The sequence below is a fragment of the Sycon ciliatum genome, chromosome 7, assembly GCF_964019385.1.
Source record: "Sycon ciliatum chromosome 7, ocSycCili1.1, whole genome shotgun sequence".
NCBI lineage: Eukaryota > Metazoa > Porifera > Calcarea > Leucosolenida > Sycettidae > Sycon > Sycon ciliatum.
Window position 1 is genome coordinate 28148350 of NC_088649.1, and position 22777 is coordinate 28171126.

A 22777-nucleotide genomic window follows, 5' to 3' on the forward strand; every position below is an offset into this window, starting at 1 on the left:
AACTTTTAATTTTTGCCTTAACTTCCCCTTTAACTCGTTTCCATATGTCCTTTTCCTTTCTACTTTTATTATTGGCTCAATACCCGAGTTTCAAGTGTTGTGATTATTGTTGTTGTTGTTTATTTTACTTCTCCAAATGAACAAGCAGAGATGCCTTCTCACCTGCCCATAGGACAGGTTCTCACAGAATGATGAAGGGATGATATGCAAGGGAAAACAAGAAATGATAATAATTTCAGACAGAAAGGACCAAAAGAAGAAAAGGACAAAATTATATGAAGACAATTTCATGGAGTCAGAAATAGAAAGACAATAATTTCATGGAGTCAAAGAATAGAAAGACAATTTCATGGAGTTAGGAATACGTGGTTGATTTTATAGACATGCATACACAAATGATTGATAGATGAGAAGGTTGGAATTTATGGCAGATAACAAAGGTATAACGAGGATATTCACAAGGTAAGCATATCAATGGCAGAAAGAGCTTTTCGGAAGGGACCAGGGACACCTATCACTCTAAAATCAGAGGGGAGAGCGTTCCAGAGAATGCTTTCCCGAAACATCATGGTGGATATTGTGAGGTTTGAAATCACTGCAGTCGCTGTTTCCTTCGCAGAATTTCAGTAAACTCGTCATCCAGAAACTCGTGCAGAAAGCACCAGCATCGCGCCGTCCAGTTTGCTGATCTCTCTCGCAGTCGTTCCCGATGTGGCGGTTCATGAATCAAGATTACAGAATAGACCGCCGAGAAGTAGTTGATCGAAATAAATAACCACCCCTAAGGTCGCCTTTCAGGGGACAACCTGGCTGGAAAACTGAAGCGCAGAAAGGGTGAATTGTTCTGCGGATACGGTGCGTGAATGGTGCGGAGTTTTCAGAGCCGTGATCACGATGCGTCATCGCTACATCAAGCTAATGCTAGTAAAGCTCCGTCACAAGATCTCTCGCGCAGAAAGCACCAGCGTCCAGTTTGCTGATGTCTCTCGCAGTCGTTCACGATGTGGCGGTTCACGAATCAAGATTACAGAATAGATCGCCAAGAAGTAGTCATGCCGACGTTTAGGTCAGCCACCTTGGGTTCAAGCAGGGTTCGCAGCGAAGTTTGGAAGTCTGGAAAAAGTTTGGATTTTATAATTCAATTTTCCAGGTCTGGAAAAAGTTTTGAAAAGGCGCCCCTTTTGGAATAGTTTGGAAAAAGTTTTGAATTTCGAGTTTTTGGCCGTGGATGTGCTGCACTCCTGCAAGTGGCCGTTTTGACTACCGCGATAGAAGACGCGCTGGCGATGTGTGGTGTTCACTGATGTACGAGTCTCGTACAGTCATTTCAGTGCAGCTCAAGCGCGGCCGGTGATGACTAATATGGCCGTTTTTCGTTACTGGCGCTCGCGCTCGACTTTGATTCTTTGAAGTCGGGACAGCAGGATGGCGAGGTCCTTTCGCACTCAGATGAGTTTGCTGGCGAGGATGAAGCCGTCTTTTGCGCTGAGACGAACACCAGCTATGTAAATGTTTCATTGGAACCCCTTCTGGAGGCGGATTTGAACTTACGGAGGGGAACTCTCGTCGTATGAATTCCCTTGCTATTTTCGGGGGCTATAGCTACTGAAGGCGATGCCATTGCAATGTACCTTGGTGAATTTGTTGATGGTAGTGGTACCAGGGAGGATTTTACTACTCCCTGGTTGTACTCGTAGTGGAGAAGACAGTTATGCAGAAAAGATTCATATTATTTATTTTTCCCGCACGAGTGGGTTTGGAAATTCTTGAAATTGGTTTGGAAAAAGTTTGGAATTTTGTGTGCTTGGTTGGCTGCGAACCCTGGGGTTGATGCCCCCCTCCGTGCCGCCATTAAGGCAAAGCACGATTTCTACAGGGTGTGTAAGAAATACCCAACGCAGCTTAACATGCATGTATATCGATCTCAACGGAACTTGGTGAAGAGTCTGACTTAATCGAAATACCAGGGATACATTCGGTCCGTACAAGCTACGCTGCAGGACAAAACCGCCCATCACTGTTTCAGTTCGTGAGCAAATTAAAAAATCATAAAGTCTCTTGTGCCATCCCGACACTCACCATTAGTTCTACGCAGCAGGCTACTACCTCGACAGCTAAAGCCACTGCGTTGAACTCTCAGTTTGCCTCAGTGGCCGTGCCTGATGACCCTTCTCTACGCATTCCCCCCATTGCCGAGGAGTCGGGTGAGGCTGACCGCCTCACATCTGTCTTTACTACGACTGCTGCCATCCGAAGTTACATTCGAAAGCTCCTGTCTGACAAGGCGCCAGGCCCAGACGGCATCACTTATCTGGTATTAAAGTCCCTTGAGCCCTCAATAGCATACCCATTATGTCTGATTTTCAACCTATCATTCCGCACTGGTCGTTTTCCCTCTGCATGGAAAACAGCTAATGTTATACCGATCTACAAGAAAGGGTCCCGCCACGAAGCATCAAACTACCGTCCGATATCTCTACTGCCCTGTGTTTCCAAACTCTGTGAGCGCGTTTTCTACGATCGATTGTACTGTCACTTCTCGTCACGTTTGAGTTCAGCTCAGTCCGGATTTCGCAGAGGCGTTCTACCACCCTCCAGCTGACGCGCCTGGTGCGATTAGTGTGTCGACATCGGGATGCTGGAGATCTAGTCGGGATCTGTTTTTTCGATCTTGCCAAGGCCTTCGATACCGTCTGGCACCGGGGGCTCTTGGCCAAGCTTCGTGGATCATTTACTGTAGACGGCAATCCCCTGCTATGGCTGACATCTTACCTAACTGGGCGAACGCAGTACGTCACGGTATATGGGACGTCCTCAGCCCACACAACAGTACTATCCGGAGTTCCCCAGGGTTCCATCTTCGGCCCCCTTATTTTTATCTTATACGTCAATGATTTGCCCGCAGCTGCCCCAGGCACATCACTATTCGCAGACGACACAACGCTCCTACGGGCATCTCCTAACATCACTGGCCTGATGTGTAACCTAGCTAAATGGGATTCAAAGAGTAATTTCCTGGATGTTGTCTTGGCGGTTATCGCCCAATCTGTCTAAAACTAAAATCATGTTTTTTTCCTTCTCAGTCTGATGTTCCGCCCCTCCTCCATCCCACGTTCCCCCAGCCTATAGACATAGTCTCCAGCCATAAGCATCTTGGCATTTTCATTGACGAAGTAGGTACTCGGACCTACACTGCAACGCAAAAACGAGATTTCATTTTTGGCAGCTGTACTACTACCTCAGTGGCAGACACCAGAGAGGAGCCTTAGCCGACGGGGAAGTCTAGCTGCACGTGCGGTGTTCCACAGGGCAGTGTCTTGGGGCCGGTACTCTTCTCCCTTTACACAAGGAGCGTAGTGCAGTGTGCGTCACCAGCGCTGATTCTGATGTTTGCTGACGATATCATGATCTACACCACCAGTTCTGATGTAGCTACCATCAACCGTATCCTCTCCATTGCAGTGTTCGGAGTTGCAACATTTCTGGCGGACAAGGGGTTAATCCTCAACGCGCAGAAAACCCAGGTTCTGGGCATCTCCGCCGGAAGGCGGAACAGACTAGAGCTTGAAGTTACATGTCGTGGCACTCCTCTGGCTCAAACCAGCACAGCCAATACCTTAATACCTTGGTATTTGTCTGGACGAGCGCTTGAGCTGGGCAGGTCAAGTGGCTGCTGTAGTTACAAAGGTGTCCTACAAACTCCGAGTCTTGCGCCACATCAGAGCACCAACCATACACCCTTCGACAGACAAGGACCTACTCCATCGGACACGCACACACGAACAGGCACCGAGACTCCCCCATCAACAGTGCCCTCACCCTCTACAACTCACTCCCTATCGACATCACAACCCAACCTCGTAGAAATTCTTTCCGAAACAATGCATCCAGTCTTCTTTTGAGCAGTACCTGCTCCTGCTCCGCGCATCCCCCTGGTTTCTGATATCTCGAACGTGTACTTAACTATCTCGATCACCCCTGCTAACATTATTGCCCCCGCTTGTTTTTCATGATCCATTGCTTCTTGCCTCCCGGTTAATTTCCATCTAGCTGTTTCTGGCTAGAACCAGTTCTATCGCACTTATTAATCATCCTTATTGGCGTCACGCCATCGTGGAATAAAAGAATATATATAAGAGCAGACATCACCCATGCGCAGTCCCTCCTTTACTTCACAGCTCTTATCCTACCTGACCTCTACGCCTCGAATGCCTACTTCGCCAGCCTCTCAGCAAGCCTCAAACAGACCCTCATCAGACTGGATAAGCGCTGCATCTGCTGTATCACAACCCAGCCCTTGAGTGCCCACACTATGCAGCTGTATGCCCAACTCGGCATTTGTCCGGCTGTCGAGCGGGCGGATTGCAAGTTGCGGCTTCTCGTACACCGCATACTTCACGGCAATGTCAGTTTGCTGCTCAAATCACGCCTTGAATACAGTTCACTTCCTCGTGCCACCAGAGGTCAGGATGCCTGCAATCTGCCCCTTCCCAACATCCGCAGTACTTCGGGATCTCACAGACCAGTTTTTGCTGCTGCTAAGTTGTGGAATCTTTTGTGAATGGTGCGGAGTTCTCGGAGCCGCGATCGCGATGCGTCATCGCTACATCAAGCTTATGCTAAAGCTCCGTCACAAGATCTCCCGTCTCCGGCTCCGAGAGAGATTCGTAAAAGTTACTAAACAGGGAAGAGCACGCATGGTTAGACATGTGTCGACATGTCATGTCGACACAGATCTAATGCAGTTCGCATGCGCGGAATGCACACGGTGATGAGAAGTGATTTTTTTATGCATGGTTGTGTCGCCTCATTTGATAAGAAGAGCCTCTATTTAGCTCCGCTCGACGACGACGTGATGTTTGCCCTGCTAAAGGACCATGTCCAACCGGATAGTTCGTTTGTTTTCCCGAAGAATGGTGGCCGGTCTTTTCAGCCCCGCTGGCTCGATGTATACACGCCATGGCTGGTGTTTAGCCCTTCGCTTTCCGGCGGAGTCTGCGTTCCATGCTGTCTATTTGCAAATGCATTCCGAGGATCGTCGCTCGGTGTTTTGGCAATACGTCCCTTGACGAACTTTCGGAAAGCACTGGCGCTCCTGGATGAGCATATGGGAAAGCCTACCACCAGGACGCTGTGGTAAAAGCTGACGGCTTCCTCAGTGTCATGGAGGGGAAAACGAAGGACATAGCACAGCTGACCAATGATGGACTCGCGGCTAGGGTAGCTGCGAATCGCGCCAAGTTGGAGGCGATAATCAAAATCCTGATCTTGTGCGGCAGACAAAATATTCCTCTGCGAGGTCACAGAGACGCCAGCAGAAACAAGGAGGCCGCGGATTCCGCAAACTGTGGAAATTTCTGGGCTTTGATGGACTTCAGAGTGGAGGCTGGTGACAAGATCCTAGCTGGTCATATTGCTTCTGCCCCAGCCAATGCAACGTACACGTCAGGAGATATCCAGAACCAACTGATCGACATCATTGGTGACCAGATTGCCCAGAGGATTGTTGATCGGGTCAAGGATGCTGGATGGTTCACGGTCATCGCTGATGAGGTGACAGATGTGGCAAACAAGGAGCAACTCAGCTTGGTGTTACGGTACGTGGACCTATCGACAAAGGTGGTTCGAGAGGATTTTGTCGTGTTCGTTGAGTGTGCAGCAGGAGTTACCGGAGAGGCCCTCGCTAAGCTGATCACGGATACCATCACCAGTCTTGGCCTTGACCTTGGCAAGCTCCGTGGACAGAGCTATGACGGAGCAGGCAACATGGCAGGAGCCAGGAAAGGTGCCGCTGCCCGTATCACAGAGAAGTACCCCCGAGCTTTGTACCTGCACTGTGCCTCGCACTGCCTGAACTTGGTGGTCGTCTCGTCTCTGCAAGATCGTTTGGTGCAGAATATGATGGGCGTCGTCACCCGAGTAGCAGTTTTCTTCGACTCCCATCCGAAACGCCAGAAAGCGCTCGAGGCCGCTTTGAATGATGCAGACGAGGAACCTGATATATCCAAGGTAAAGGATCTCTGCAGGACACGGTGGGTGCAGCGACTTGATGCACTGGAATCCTTCCTGGCCCTTCACACCATGCTTGTGGTCTGCTTCAATGCAATCCTGGATGAAGGTCCCCAGGCGTGGTCAAGAGATTCCATTACGGATGCGAATGGTTTGCTGACGGCTATCACCAACACCGACTTTATCGCAGCCTTAGTTATTGTCAACAAGTGCCTTCATTACGTGCGTGGCATCACCTCCAGTCTCCAAGCAGAAGCCAAGGACTTGATTGCAGGAATGCACGATGTGAGTACCGTCACAGCCACACTGGCAGAAGTCCGAAGAAATGGGGACAAGTACCATGGTGAGAGGTTTGAAGTGGTGAAGTCCGTATGTGAGGCAGTGCACGTTACGCCATCACTTCCTAGGCTGTGTGGTCGCCAGACCCAACGGAACAACGTTCAGGCCGATACGCCCGTCCAGTACTACCGACGTGCCCTGACAGTGCCCATTCTGGACCACATGGTGTCGGAGATAGAGGCCAGGTTCACGCCGCACCACTCGACCGCACTCCAGGGCTTCTGTGCCATCCCAGCACTGCTGCTAAAGATGTCCATGGACGCTGCGAAGTCCCAAGTACAGGAGCTGGTGAAGCTGTATGACGACGACTTTGTGTCTGGCCGTAGTATGGAGGCTGAGCTCCACTGCTGGCGCGTGAAGTGGGTGAAGGCAAAGGCAGAGCACGGTGAAGCTAGCTTGCCGACCTCGGTATCAGCAGCGCTACCCCACGCTTCCCAGATGTTCCCGAACATCCGCTGCCTTCTGCAACTTCTTGCAACCTTGCCAGTGACGTCTTGCTCGTCCGAACGGTCCTTCAGCGCCCTGAAACTGGTCAAGGACCGGCAGAGATCAGTGATGAAGAACTCCCGGCTGACTGGCCTCACCTTGCTGCAGGTTCATCATGACATTCCAGTTGACGTGGGTGCGGTCATCGATGAGTTTGCTCGCCGCCATCCACGACGAATGCAGCTGGTGAATGTATTGCACAGTGAATGATGCAGCGTACTGTGGTACATCTCACTCTGGCACATCTGGACTGTAAATACAAATCTCATGAGGCGGATTGAACATGAGCACTCGTCGGCAGACATACGTAACCTCTAATACCTGTATAATAAGATTTCCCCTGTATTATAAAATTTTCCTATCCTGGCTGGTATAATGTGCAGCAGTGTCCTGGTGATTACATGTATTCAATCGTGAATTGAACGAACTTCAACAATTGTCTGTATTATATTCTGGGTCTAACCACACCCTGTCAATCCCTTACCATCCAACTTCTGTAGCAAAGTACTGTGCGTTTCATACGATTATCTGACTTTTTATTGAATCATTGGTGGAATGGAAAATAATGAAATAGATGCAAAAATGAAGGATTTGGCAGTCAATATCGAAAAAATTTCAGGGGGAGGGCCCCGCACCCCCCCCTTTTTCCACGCCCTTCGGGCGCAGGCCCACACTTCCAGTGAGCACCCCCCTCAGCCACAATCCGGGCTACGCCCCTGTCAATTTCGAACCTGGGCAATTTGGTATGCATGTAGGCGCAGTCAAACTTTCGGTTCTCGGCCAAATCCAACAATCGGAGGGTCTAGATGGTACAGAAAACTCTTAGCTATCGCCTCGAACAGGTCCGAAGTCTCTTCGATAAAGTTTGAGTGAGCGGCGAGCGATCGAAGATTTCGATTTTTCGACAGTGCGTGCTGCGAGTCAGCAGTGCGTAAAAAAAAGGGATTTTCCCAGCTTCATGACAGGCGGCACGTGCCAGGACCGGCGCGGCGCGAAGTCACGGCAAGGTAAGCTTCTACTGGAAAAAATGTGAACAGGTCCGAGCTAGATCCAGTAAAATGGCTACAGGAGACCGATTTCGTCTCAGATCTGGAGCTGGACTCGTGTTTGGGGCGCGTTGTGGCGGACAATGAATAGTGCTCCTGGCGAGCTTGGGCTCATTGTATTTCTCTCATCAAGAGCTTTCCAACGAGCCCAAGATCTTCAAAATCGGTGAGGTAGAACCAAAGTTAACTTGGAAATGGAGTGCGTATTTTCGTGACTGCCACAAATTCTGCGGAAGCAAAAAAGTTACGGACTCCAAAGGGTTTTAAACCAGTGAAAATTCAGTACTTGTTGACATCATCATGATTTCATCAAACTGGTATCAGATGAGAGACTACAAAGTTTACTCTTCGAATACAATGTACGTGTGAGGATGGATTAACCCATGACCTCTTCCGTGATACACAGTATGAGGTGGAGTTATCGGACGCTCTGATGTGCACTAATGCCCCTAATGGTTCCAGATAAGTAAGCAGAGTTACTCTGACCTAAAAATGTTACATGCACACTACCTTCCTCTTCTCCATTGCAATGGTGACAACAGGGTTCAAATCATCATAGTCGGCCTCATGACGCGCGCGTTTGGCCTTTGACTGCTGCGATCACGCACTGTGCAGGTGCCGCCTGCGGCCACATTGATGGTGTTCATCTCGACGTTGACCTTCGTGATGCTTGTGGGCACGGCCTTCAGTTTCATCGGGGGCGAATCCACGAGTTTTATATCCGACAAACAAATGCAGATGCTGTCGTTGATAATGTTGATGATTCTCTTAAATTCAGGCACGTCGATTTCTTCTGTTTCTTGAAATATGTTCTGAATGCGTGTCGTAATTCTCTCATCAACATACTGGGTGTCCCGGACGTAATTCTCCTTGGGTTCCAGCATGAGATGCAATAGCACGGAATCATCGGCTTCCCTGAGATCACCGAAGTCGGTTACATCAACATCTTGTGGTAGGAGAATCGGACATTGGCCAGCACCAAACTTGCCGTAAATGGTTCGAATCAGAAACTCCCCAATGACGCTTGGTGTCATATCTTGACGACTAGCCAATCCATTGTCGAGAATATCCTCCAACTCGTGCCTCGGTGTGAAGCACTGTTATTTCCTGATCTCAATCTGCCGCTCTGATGACACACGGAATAAAAGGAATACATTCCAGTATAATGGCTGCTGGGGTTGGTGTGAGGGCAGATCCTCCTCATCAACCGGCGTGATAAACGGCGTGTCAGTTGTCAACCAGCGGATTGGTGTGCTACATCTGGAGCTACTCATACTGGTTGATAAAGCGACTACAGTTGAATGAGTGGCTAATCCTCTATGTATTCGGTTATAATGTCAGTAGATTGATGAGGTTAAAGGTCATCCTGAATGTAGGTGACGACCTTGGAGAACACGGTGAAAACGGTGGGCGCCCAAACCAAAAAGTTGCTCGCGGCATGCCGTATCTTTTTTGTTGTTGTTCGCATTCGGAATCTTTCGATTGGGATAAGTCAATTAGTTTTTCATCTATGTCCATAATCAAGAGTACATAACCCCCAAGAGTGTGCAACTACCTGCACAACCTCTATGCTGTTCTGCGACGGCAGAACTTCACATCACGTGACATTGTTCAAAAGGTTACGCTGGCAAACAGTGCAAAGTGACCACAAGAGAGTTGAGCCCAAAGCTAGGTTGCGTACAACCCTGTATCTATCATGCTCAGAGTGCAAAAAAATGTGTATGGGTTCATCACGTTATGTGAAGTTCTGCCGTCGCAGACCCCATAGCTGGAGTTGCACACTCTTGGGGTTATCTACTCTTGCGGTAATCGAAAGGTCCATGAGGTGTAGAATTATTCTAGCTTTCCTCTCATATAATTCTTTTCGACATACACCATCGACATACAACATTTCTGACTATGGGTGGACTTGCAAATGATCCCACTTACGGGCTCACCGCACCTCAGTAACTGGGTGAGGACAAGGTGCAGAAAAAGGATTGACAGCATATCAGGGTATCCGTCCTGGGATCTAATTGCAGTTACCCCTGCCCCCCGGTGAGGGTTATACTTGGTACTAGTGTGGGTGGCTAAATCAGAGTGGATCTGATATGAGCTTAACTAGCACCAGTGATTCCACAAGAGTTAATCTAGCCAGAAGCAGTCCATGGTCAACAGGTATGTATACTTCAAATAGAAAGTACAGTATGTGAACCCTGCAACCAACAAAGGTGGCAGATACAACAACACACCTTCAAGCAGTCGAGCCTGTTGGCAACAGACCAAGCACTTATCTGTCATACGTGTACACACCAACTGGACGGGCTGGCACACACACACACACACACACACACACACACACACACACACACACACACACACACACACACACACACACACACACACACACACACACACGTGAACGTGCCCATTGCCGATGGCAATGATAGTGAAGGGAGTATCTGCTAGCTTTGCAGTACGGAGCGTGGCGCTTGAGGTCCCCGGGACGACGGCAGACCTTTCCACATGCGCAGCGGAAGCCAGAGTCAGGATCAGGAGGAGCACGGGCGCGAGGACGGCGATGAGCAATCTGCCTCCAGGCAGAGCGATACTAGGCAGCATCAAACCAGCAGTCAGAAGGCACAGGGGGGGGGGGGGGGGGGCTGATGGAGCGGAGATCATCCACGATGACGTCATCCCACCGCTTGCGTGGACCATGGCGAGGGCGCGTTGCAGGGAGCTCCCCAAACGAAACTCGCTTCGTTATACGGTCGTCGTCCATCCGGCCAACATGGCCAAGCCAACGCAGTCGATATTCTCTGATGATGTCCACGATGTCACAGTCAATGCCGAGGGTTCGGGCCATGGTAACGGAGGTGACACGGTTGTCCCACTGGTCCCGCCTGGATACGCCAACGATGATGCGAACACACTGGTGATGAAAGGTGCTGAGAGAGTGCAGGTCCAGTGCCTTCGGCGTCCACGTCTCTTCTCCGTACAGGAGGGTCGTCAGCACAAGGGTGATGTACACTCGGCGCCGACAGCGGAGAGAGAACGACCGATTCTCAAACACCGGGACACAGAGACTGCCGAACACACGCGAAGCCTTGGCGAGACGGGGCTGAACATCATGCGAAGACTGCCCGTCCCGATGGATGACGCTGCCAAGTACGTAAAACTGTCAACGGCCTCGATGGTGCTCTCACCAAGAGACACCGGCTCATTCATGGGCGAATTGACAGTCATGCATTTGGTCTTCGATAGACTAAACGTGAGCCCCCCCCCCCCCCCCCCCCCGCGCCGCACACGAAATGAACAATTCACAAATCGGCTAAGTGGTGGCATACACTGCAGCATCGTCCGCAAGCTGGGGCTTTGTGATGACATTGCGTTGCAGGCGGGACTTGGCAGTGCGGTCTCCAACCAACTTTCGGCCAACTCGGTAGTGCAGCTAAACACCAGCATCTGGGCACATGGAGCGCCAATACCCAACTACTGCAGAGAAATACAAGTTAAACAAGACGGGTGCCAAAGTACAACCCTGACGCAGACCGTTGTTGACGTTAATGGCAGCAGTGACACCACCCTTGATGCGGACCTTCACCTCCATCCACTCATGCAAGGACTTGATGATACTGAGCATCCTTGGGGGACACCAAACCTCTGGACCAAACACCACAGCGCTGGACGGGAGATTGAGTCGTATGCCTTTCGCAAATCGACAAAGAGAGCATACAACGGCGAGCCATGTTCGTAAGATTTCTCGATCAATTGCCTGGCAACAAAGATCATCTCTGCACACCCTCTGCCCTTGCGAAAACCAGACTGTGACTCGGGAAGCATCTTCTCCGAAATTGTCTGCAGCCGGTTCTGAAGAATCCGCGCAAACAACTTCCCAACAACATCCAACACACACACACACACACACACACACGCACACACACACACACACACACACACACACACACACACACACACACACACACATACACCTTGACCTTGACCTTGATCTTGCCCTTTGCGTACGCAATGATAGCGAATGTCGGAAAGTTCAAGTGAGAACACAAGCGCAGAACTTGGCATGTCGTTTCGGGTCTCCTGGTTGACGAAACGGGCGTCCACAGACACAGAGAAGAGGATCAGGAGCGGGCTGTGGGGGCGGAGTGCTAATCGCAACTCGTCTCCAGCCGGGACGATCCTGGCAACTCTCAAGCCAGGCGGTCACACCGAGGTCCACGAGGTCAGTCGACACCGCATCTCGGCACCTCTTCTTCGGGCCATGATGAGGACGGGGCAGGCAGCTCGCCGAACAGCAATTGCTTCGGTGCGCGTGAGTCGTCCATTCTGCTGATATGACCCAGCCAACGAAGACGGTGGCGACGGATGATGCTGGTGATGTTAGGGTCAGCACCGAATGAAGCCGCTAATGTGGCTGTTGTGAACCGATCGTTTCACACACACACACACACACACACACACACACACACACACACACGCTTGCACGCACACCCCCACCCCCCCCCCCCCCCACACACACACCTTGGACCTTGGACGCCCATCGCGTAGCGATGATGGTTCAGACGCGGCAGTGGGGGGCGTGCCTCTTCAGGTCCCCAATGCGGCCAAAGGGACGGCCACATGCGCAACGGAACTTTTTCGGTCCGGGTGGAGGAGGCTGCTGACGACACAACCGCCTCCAGGTTGGGCGATCCTGGGCTGGACGGATCCATTCTCCCTCTCCGATCTGGGCCGCAGCTAGATCAGTGACAACAACGTCACGCCATCGCTTCTTCGGACCGTGGCGGGGGCGAGTGGCATATAACTCGCCAAATACCATCTGCTGCGGAGTGCGATGTTCCTCCATACGGGCAATGTGCCCCAGCCAGCGCAGACGATGCTGTCGGAGCAAATCGGAGATGTCAAGAGACATGCCAAATCGCCTGCCCAATTCTGCCGATGTGAGCCTGTCCTCCCACTGCTGGATCCGCGATACACCGAGGATAGACCGAATACAGGAGCGATGGAAGACGGTCAGCCAATGGACGTGGGTAGCCTTCACAGCCCATGTCTCTGCACCGTAGAACAGAGTGCTCAGGACAAAAGCGCGATATACCATGCCCTTAATGCCGATGGATAAACCCCGGCACCGGAAAATCGGGGTCAGGAGGCAACCAAACACACGAGATGCCTTGGCCAAGCGGGAGGTGATCTCCACGTCCAGTGACCTATCGCAACTCATCACACTACCGAGGTAAGTAAAGCCGGAGACCATCTCCACAACCCCACCATCATCGAGGACGACATCAGGTTGTAGGTCCCCCAGGCCGACTGCTATGGCCTTTGTCTTGGCGATGCTGACAGTGAGACCCCACTGAGAGGCACAGGCAATGAACTCGTTTGCCAGGGTCTCCAGATGTTGTCTTGATGTGGTGTATACAGCGGCATCATCAGCGAACTAGGACTCGGTAACTTGGTACGTGTTCAGTCGCGCCTTGGTTGTTCGATCCCCAACAAGCTTCCGACCAGGGCGTGAGCGCAGGGACACGCCGGGAACAGAAGAGCAGGAACGCCGAGACGACATTATGGCAGCAAAATACAGATTGAACAGGGTGGGGGCAAGAGTACAGCCTTGGCGAAGGCCATTGTTAACATATATATCCTCCGTCAAGCGACCAGATATACGAACCCGAGCCCTCATGCCGACATGTAGGGACCGAATCAAGCTGAGAAGGGTAGGTGGAATACCGAGTTTCCCGAGGACAAGCCACAACGCCTCACGAGGTATGCTGTCATAAGCCTTCTTCAGGTCGACAAATATGACATACAGTGGCGTATCATGTTCGATGGCCTTCTTGATTAGCTGGCGCGCCACAAACACCATGTCGACGCACCCACGTCCCTTCCTAAAACCGCACTGTGACTCACGCAGCACATCCTCGGACAGTTCCTGAAGGCGATCCTGGATAACCCGTGGAAACAGCTTACCGACTACATCCAATAGGCTGATGCCTCGCCAATTGTCACATGACCGTAGGTCGCCTTTCTTCGGTATGGGTACAATCTCAGCGTCGCGCCACTCAGAAACAACGGAGCCACCTGCCCAAATCTGGGAAATCAGAGAATGAATACGCCGGTGGAGAGCAAGACCGCCACCCAGCACCAATTCCGGCACAAAACCTGACGAGGCACCAGCCGTGCCCCTACTCATCCTCCGCATTGCAGCCATCACCTCCTCAAATGTCGGGGCCATGTCAAGTTCATGACGTGGCTCAGCAGTAGGCATGTTATCAATGACATGCATACTAAACTGACAATGTTGAGCATGCCAACGCGTAACAAGACTTTCCGGGCTGTCAGTAAGGTGTCCGTCTCCATCATAAACCGCCGAGGGTGTGACCGTACGCCTGCCATCATCCACTCGCTGTAATTTTCGGATGCTTTCCACCTCACACAGCCATCCTTTTGAGCACGCTCAGCATCACCGACCACCTCACGGATCCAGTGTTCCTTTGCACCACGCACCGCCTTCGCAACCGACCGCTGGGCTGATCTAAATCCGGAACGTGTTGTTTGATTGCCTGCCGACAACATCCGTTCATGGGCACGTCGCTTCGCCTCAATACGTGGCTCCAATGCTGCCCTATTCTCCAGAAACCAGTCTGGTTGCCGCCGCCGACCGACCAGTGTTCTCTCCGCTACGCTGGTGATGTCATCACAAAGGGAATTCCAGGTCTCTTCAACACTCTGGCCACCACCGGCCACGCCACCACAGGCTGCCTCCATTGACTCTCGGTACTGCAGTAACGTATCAGGCTCACGCAGGCGATGGGTGGCATACGACCTCCGCTTAGGGAGAGTGAATCTACATTGGACGAAGTCCAGGACAAGCTTGGCCCGAACCATGCAGTGGTCAGTCCAGCACAGTGTGCCGCGGACAACACCAACGTCCTTACAGTAGCAGCAATGAGCTGTACGCATGATGACATAATCAATGAGATGCACTTGGCGAGTGGCTGGATGAGTCCATGTTCCACGCTTACTTCGTCCCTTCTTGTACCATGTATTCATTACTGACAATTGATTAGCTGCACAGAATGACAACAGCTCCTAGCCAGCCCGGTTGCAATTTCCAAGGCCAAATTGGCCCAAGACACAACCCCACATCTGCTCATCCCCTGGCATGCCATCGATACGACTCACAGCGCTGTCTGCATAGTCAGTGCTGGACCAGACGCACGCGTTCAAATCTCCAAGCACCACAAGAACATCTCTGGATGGAATACTGTCCACAACTCGTTGCAAGTCATCGAAAAACTTGCGTCTTACGTTCGGTGGGGCTTTACTCGTTGGAGCATAAACATTGACGATAGAGACACAGGAATCTGCGTGTCGCTTACCTCCACCAGGGAGTTTATCACCTCGCTTGGCGACAAGAAGACGAGCAGTGACAATACCCGAACTGACGGCAATCCACTGCTCCCCTCCGCTCTTCCACATCCCGGTCACGGCGGAATTCATCAAAATTCCAACTCCCTCGTTCCGGCGGCCGGGCTCACTCTCCAAAGGCAAAGGCCTCCCAGAGTGTAACAACGTACCGCTCCCAGCAGGCCACACGTCGCTTCCAAACCATTTCGTCTCCTGAATACCAGCAACGTCCACACCGAATCTGCCGAGTTCCTCCACAAGAAAATCCAGTTTCCTGTCAACGGCGGTATCCGAGACATTTCTATTTTTACGGCATATTTTGGCATCACCAGCGTCCTTCACTAAGGACCGAACGTTCCATGTCGCAGTGACCAGTGTCCTCTTCGCCTTCGTCTTCCCCGTCCTCCTCGTTGTGACCATAATTCATTCAAATTCAAAAAACTACAAATTCCCCAAACCACTTTGTCTGACTAGTGCAATGCGTACAACAAACCTCCCTACAGCTCGCAAGGCTGTCAGGACGGGCCACAGCAGCCAAGGCCTGGTCTCCACCATACGGCACTTGGCTGCCAAGTGTGGCTAATCCATCATTGAGACAGAGCTCAAAAAAAGCAAACTGCCTCCTCCAACAACAAGCTGCACACACACACACACACACACACACACACAAACACACACACACACACACACACACACACGCACACACACACGATACGTTGCTGCATTAACATACACTTACAAACTGCATTTCATCACCGGTCCGACTCAATTGCTAGCAGTCCTCCTACCCAGGCTTGAGCCCCGTGACGCCACTCGCACTCGAAACAATCTCCGCAGGGCCGCCGGCCACAGTTACCAGCTACGAAATCCCCTACCGCGCCAAGCACCAGACACTATTCTCCGCAGCTTCCCACATTGTGCAATCCACCTGTGGAATTCGCTGCCGCCAGCTTTTCTAGACTCCACCCCAACTCGCAAAAATCTTCAAAAGTTAAGTGCAACGTCAAAGAACACCTCCACCGACAGGATTGGCGATGGTCCACGGACATTCTTCCTGTCGACCCACCTACATTCTTGTGCCCCGTCAACGACTCCCATTGCCACGAATGTGCTGCACACTAGTACTAGCTGTTGTTTGCCCTTGCTTTATGCTGACCCTTACAGCTCTATCTTTTGTTTTTGGTGCGTGTTTCTGGCCGTGATGCTGAGACCTCAGGTCGGCAGAGCCATCGATGCCCCACCATCACTGCTGCATCTCGGAGCAGCCCCTTCTCAGTAGTTGTCACGTTTGTCCTTGTCTCAGTACTTCTGTATTATTTATGAGTTGGGTATGTGAACATAGTAAAAAAGAAAAAGAAAAAACAACAACAACACACACACATACGCACACACACACACACACACACACACACACACACACACACACACACACACACACACACACACACACACACACACACACACACACACACACACACACACACACACACACACACACACACACATGCACCGCTTATGAATAGCTCAGTCTACGGCAAGACCATGGCCCGGAAAACGTAAGGAATCCCATCAACCTGTGTGTGATGAGAGAAACGGCAGAGGAAGATCGTCTGAAGCGTCGAATCAACAAGCCATCATTGCGCAAAATCCCGCATCTACATGCACATGTATGAGCGACATCCACATAAACTGCTGGGACCATGGTTGTGTGCTCGAATCTCATTCTGACCACCCTTTTTCTATTTTTCTTTTTACTTCTTTTTTGATCGATCATTCTTCAAGGAAAGTTCAGTAGACAATCGATCAACGTGGCCGATGCCCGAGGACAAATGAGTCTGGTTGGAGTTTTTGCGTGGTACAGGATGACCAGACATGTATGGATTATCCCATGAGTACGTGGGTTATACGGACAGATATTTTATAAGGGACACGGTATACACAGAGCAGATCTACGAATGGTATAATCCATTTTTCACATGTACTGCCAATCAAAGCGTGACCAGCACTAAAATCCCCCTTATTTACTTCTGGCGTGACCTGAGCGGGGAATATTATTGACCCCAGCGGGGAATATCGCTCTTTATCCCATGGTACGAATCGTTTTGGGTCATTTCAGCCAATCAGCAACCGTTCTAAGCGGGGTATATAGAGCGATATACCCCGCCGGGGCAATAATAAAAAAATATACCCCGCTGGGGTCATGAATATTCTCTAGGTCACGCGCATATTAAGGGAGATTTTAGTGCTGGTCACGCTCTATTTGGGACAGTACATGGGATAAATGGATTATACCATTCGTACTCTGTGTATACCGTGTCCCTTATATTTTCCCTCGTGCCAACGCACTCCTGAAAATATTCGGCGGTATACCCATCGTACTCACGGGATAATCCATACATATCCCCCCCCCCCCTCAGAATGGTCGCTGATTGGCTGAAATGGCCCAAATCCGATGGTTTCGTACCATGGGATAAATAAAATTAAGATATAGATACATTGCGACGGTCCAATCTGAAGGCCGTGCCCACAAGCTTCACGAAGGTCAACGTCGAGATGAACACCATCAATGTGGCAGCAGACGGCACCTGCACAGTGCGTGATCGCAGCTTTCGTGACGAGTCGAAGACCAAACGCACGCGTCATGAGGCCGACTATGATGATTTGAACCCTGTTGTCACCATTGCAATGGAGAAGAGGAAGGTATTGTGCAAGGAACAGTTTTAGGTCAGAGTAACTCTGCTTACTTGTCTGGAACCAATAGGGGCATTAGTGTACATCAGAGCGTCCGATAACTCCACCTCGTACTGTGTGTCATGGAAGAGGTCATGGGTTAATCCATCCTCACACGTACATTGTATTCGAAGAGTAAACTTTGTGGTCTCTCATCTGATACCAGCTTGATGAAATCATGATGATGTCAACAAGAACTGAATTTTCACTGGTTTAAGGGATAGACACTGAATTGTATAAAGTAAATACTACCTACGGCAACAAGAACTGAACTTTCACTGGTTTGAGGGATAGACACTGAATTTTATAAAGTAAAATACTACCTCCTCCTCTCCATTGCGATCTTCAGTGTTCGTTCCATTATGATTATTCTTTGTAATATGTATCGTATCTATCAAGAATTGACCTTTGTGACGTGTGTGAGCATGCCCATTTTTGAAACAAATGCATGGGGAGGTGGAACGGGAGGAGGGGTGGGGTGGGTCACGGAAAAAACTTTGCGCTTCACTTCCAAACTGAAGCATACTTATGTACACAGGAGCACCTGTACGAAAAAAATCAACCAAGAGACGGTGGATAGATAACTACTGTGTCGTTTCTTGGTCTGACCTTCTAGTTTTCATCGCTGCTGGTGTCCCAGGGCGCATCTGCAAGTGCACCCCCCTGCAAAACGTCGACATTTTTTCATCTCCTCAAAGCTACGCTGTGCTTCCTTGATTTTTACACTCCATAGGCACAATGTGGATGATCAGCTTCGCCTCCTCCTCGTGCAGTACGACTGCCAGAATGTTGGCTGTAGGTGTTTTCGCCTGACGCTCTCATGGAGACATCGCGGCGCTCGATGCGGAATGAAGCAACCTTGCACTGTACCTTTGCGCACATACGCTCAACTTGCTGCTCGAAGCTCAGCGACGAGTCCAATAGGAGGCCAAGGTACAGAAAGGATGACCTAGTACCTAGGCAAAAAGCATAAAGATGTTATAATTTTTTCAATCCTCCAATTTTTTCAGGCATAACCTGGGATTCGAACCCGCACTATCGCCCTACATGCATTCCCCCATACACTTCGCATTCCTTCTCATTCTTCCAAGTTGCTTCGCGTTATTTAGAAAAGCGATCCTGTTAGCTTTTCTTTTATTGTGTTCACATGGCAGAAAAAACGACATCGCTATGCTACGTAAGTTTTTACGTAAGGTGCTCGGTATTTCACTTAGGCTACGTAAGTTTCTACGTAAGGTGCTCGGTATTACCACGTGCTGTGCACGTGCACGGCAGACACTGTGTTGCAGTGCAGTCCGTTTTCGGATGTGCATGCGCGAGGAAATTCCTTTTTTGGAACTGCTTCTTGCATGAGCTGTTTCGGATATTTCGTGTAGTGGCATACTTCGCTTTGGCTCTGCTGAGACCTCCTTCCGCGGAATATTAATCAATGACAGGTGAGTTGACCAGTTCCCTTTGATTCATTTGATTGTGTTGACTCTTTCATTTACGAAAAGTGGGCTGATTTTAGGTAGAATACAATAAATAATGGAAAAGCTGGCAGGATCTCTTTCTTAATTTAGCTTTTCTGCTGTCGAGGCCTCCTTTTACGGAGTACTCAATGACATGTGATCTCTGAGCTGACCAGTTTCCTTCGATTCATTTGCTTATGCTCACCCTTTCATTTACGGAAACGTGTGCTGATTTTATTCGGATTTAGATCCATTCGTAACTCTTTGCCCTTGCCAACAATGTGCGAAGAACGCGAGTTCACCTTCTTGCCGGTAAGGCTTATGTTGCTGCTGAGGCTTAGATGTGTTGTCGAAATACTCATGTTCATTGTACATTTGTACGTTACAAGTAAGGCACTGGTCATGATTGCTTCCGGCATTCCGTGCTCCGATCATAGGGTATAATCTGAATTTTGCAGTGGCATAGCACCGTTGGCAGTTCCCAATCTGGAGGGAAAGGTTCAAGGACGCATTGGCCGAGTATACAGAATAAATTCGCATATCAGGGAAATCTCCATTATGGAGAGGTTCATGCATTCAGTGACTTGTTTGCTTCATACGAAACAAGCCAATGGGTACCGGGTGCAGTCTCGTCTCTTGAAAATCTCGTACGATTGGATTTGTATACTCGAGTCTGGGCTGTTTGATTTGTGAGTAGCGCTGAGATTGCACTGCCATGCCCCAAATAAAGTTGCATGCCGGCAAAGCAAGAATTACGATTTGCAATCTGTTTGTAATACCTGCAAGAATGTGCTGTACATGTATCGGATTTTCTCTGTTGCTGTTTCGGTTGCCATCATGTTGCTGAAGAAATGTTCAGTGACTCATTTGTTTCGTACGAGACGAGTCAATGCGTCGGTTTGGCTTAGAGTCTTTCGCTGTAGAAGAAATCTATTCGTATCTCTCTTGGAGAAATAATTGTATTCACTGGTTATAAAATTGACAAACCTTACAGAACAAATACCATCGGCCCCTTGGTGTTCGTCCTAAAGAGGTTCGACTGGATATCATTCATACCCACCAAAATATGTGTAACATATTATTATGGAGTGCCTTGTTTATCTCTCAGTACTTCCAACCATATATATTTGTATATCCTCAGGGTCAGTGTAGTTGTTGGAACGAGGTGTCGGACTCAACAATGTATTTGTTTACATTTTAATACATGTTTATTGTTCCTACTTTGCTGTGTTGTTTTAGACAATCGTGGACTTGTAACACTTTGAAGTCATTGAACTACTTCCAAAAGTTGTATCGGCATCAACAGGATTACGATTTCAGTACAATATGATGCAGCATGACCTTATCACGACAACCCATGACTACAATTATAAACACAGAATCAACAAACATCTGCGACATGCACCTGGTTACATTTCTCAAGTAAATGTGATTTAGGGTGTGGAAATCTGAATTATCTGAAAGACAAGAAAATTTTAGGACAGAGTCATGAAATTCATCAACAGCAACATCCACAGAATGATCTGCGTATAAAAAAAGTACATGTATCACCACCACTACCCATATGTTTCCCCTGCAGAAGAACATAAATAGACTCATACAAATAGTAGAGCTGACAGGGCAGTTAGCTTTTTTGGAGCTCCGTAGTTTTTCGCAGGTTTTGTAGGAGCCAGCCGGCAGCAGGCCGGTCTGGAGCAGGGTAGGGACTGGATAGTTTAAAATTAGGTAGTAGATAGTTAGAGCGTTCCTAAATGCCCACGTCCGGTGAAAATCGCAGTTGGAATTCGGTCTCTCCGAAAGTTCTAAAGAGGAACACGGGGACTTTCCACGTTCCACTGCACACGAAAACCCTTGAAGTTGCTGAGGCCCTGATTGAACACGGCTACACCGACCTGATATCCGTTCAGCTGACCAGTAACTTGAGCTGCAAGGCCACGTTTCATTCCCGAGACACTCTGACACGACTTTGCCGAAACGGTTTCCATCTCATGTCAGTGGAAGTGCGCGGCACTCAACTGGTGCCTGATTCCGTGGAAATCCAAATTCACGATGTGCCCATCTGGGCATCTCGAGCGCGGAATGTGGCAACAACTACAGCGTGATCTGATTTACCAACAGGAGGCAGCACATCTACCTCCACTGGCTCCTGGAAGTCGGACATTATCAGGTCAAGAGTGTTGTCTCCGCGGGTTGGTTCTGCCACATGCTGGGTGAGGCCATGCAGGGCACACATGTCCTCAGCGGCTTCTCCGGCTAGAGATGTTCTGCTGCTCTGAAGCCAACTGCTGTTTTGCCCATTGAAGTCCCCGACAATTACGAGCTTGGCGCCTTGCTGTCACACTTGATCGATTGCGCTGTCAATATGTTCCAGGATTGAGATGTCATGATCTGCACATGAACCTGGCCGATAAGCAGCACACACTGTAACACGACACCCTGTTTGCAGTTGCACTGTAAGCCATATGACTTCCAGGTCACCGCAGGTTATCTGCTCCATGTGGCTATAGGCGAGGCCCAAACGTACCCAGACGGCGACTCCACCGCCTTGCGCTGTGCGTTCTCGGCGGATTGGCGGTGAATAGCCAGGTAGCGTGACATCCATTGCTGTACACTTTTCAGAGGTAAGCTTCGTCTCGGTGACGATTGCAATGTCCGGGCAGGTGGACATAACTGTGCGCTGAAACTCTCCAAATTTACTCAGCAGGCCAAATGCATTTGAGCCCCAGCCAGCAGAAACCTGAACATGTGTAATTTTTTCAAAATTTTTTTTTCGCTCGAAATTGATTCTACACTATTAATCATTCAAGTTATCAAGTTTGGTGACAATCTGATAAGCGAAAGCATGGAAAATAGAGTTTGAAGTCACACAGGTCAAGATTCGGTACAGTTCGCGCAGCATCCATGCCTAGTGACTTCATGCAAGTAAGTTGATCCTACAGTTTCTAATTGTGATGTGGAACAGGTACATGTAAGTAAATAGAATGCAAGTCAGGCTTGCCCTCTTGGTGCTGCAGGCATGAGTAGTTCAGAAGTGTGACGATATTCTGTATACACCACTACCTTCTTTACAACACCAGAGTGCAAAACGATGATTGGTGGCTGGCCTTCCAAATTGTGTTCAGGGACCTCTGTGGTGGCAGTTTGAGTGTTGTCCCAAAGCTTGCCATACTGATAGATGTACTGACCAATACCACTGACATCCACTCCCTTGCACACTTTCACTCAGACCATGGTTTCAGCATAATTGTATTTCAATGATATGAGCGTATACTCGCGTTTTGTAGCACGTGAAGATGTTGCCCCAAAGCGTTC

The 22777-nt window shown here is 49.6% G+C and overlaps 4 protein-coding genes across 4 annotated transcripts; 1 reads left to right on the forward strand and 3 right to left on the reverse strand.

The window, feature by feature from the left end:
- Positions 1 to 5163: 5163 nt before the first annotated feature.
- Positions 5164 to 7044, forward strand: LOC135821783 (52 kDa repressor of the inhibitor of the protein kinase-like). Its single transcript, XM_065334780.1, has one exon. It carries the CDS (start codon positions 5164 to 5166, stop codon positions 7042 to 7044), a length of 1881 nt encoding a protein of 626 aa, XP_065190852.1.
- Positions 7045 to 12435: 5391 nt separating this feature from the next.
- LOC135821785 (uncharacterized) lies at positions 12436 to 13131 on the reverse strand. The gene has a single exon (XM_065334781.1). It carries the CDS (start codon positions 13129 to 13131, stop codon positions 12436 to 12438), a length of 696 nt encoding a protein of 231 aa, XP_065190853.1.
- A 183-nt stretch (positions 13132 to 13314) lies between these two features.
- LOC135821786 (uncharacterized) lies at positions 13315 to 14927 on the reverse strand. Its single transcript, XM_065334782.1, has 2 exons — positions 14310 to 14927; positions 13315 to 14166 (listed from the first exon to the last, which is right to left on the reverse strand). The coding sequence occupies exons 1-2, from the start codon at positions 14925 to 14927 to the stop codon at positions 13315 to 13317; spliced, it is 1470 nt and encodes a 489-aa protein (XP_065190854.1).
- Positions 14928 to 14966: 39 nt separating this feature from the next.
- LOC135821787 (craniofacial development protein 2-like) lies at positions 14967 to 15704 on the reverse strand. The gene has a single exon (XM_065334783.1). It carries the CDS (start codon positions 15702 to 15704, stop codon positions 14967 to 14969), a length of 738 nt encoding a protein of 245 aa, XP_065190855.1.
- Between the last annotated feature and the right edge of the window lie 7073 nt (positions 15705 to 22777).

Coding starts and splice junctions, on each gene's coding strand:
- LOC135821783 (XM_065334780.1), top strand. CDS start 5,164: ATGGAGGGGAAAACGAAGGACATAGCACAGCTGACCAATGATGGACTC.
- LOC135821785 (XM_065334781.1), bottom strand. CDS start 13,131: ATGGTCTCCGGCTTTACTTACCTCGGTAGTGTGATGAGTTGCGATAGG.
- LOC135821786 (XM_065334782.1), bottom strand. CDS start 14,927: ATGAATACATGGTACAAGAAGGGACGAAGTAAGCGTGGAACATGGACT. Junction 14,167..14,309: donor GTGCTCAAAAGGATGGCTGT/GTGAGGTGGAAA, acceptor CAACATTGTCAG/TTTAGTATGCATGTCATTGA.
- LOC135821787 (XM_065334783.1), bottom strand. CDS start 15,704: ATGGTCACAACGAGGAGGACGGGGAAGACGAAGGCGAAGAGGACACTG.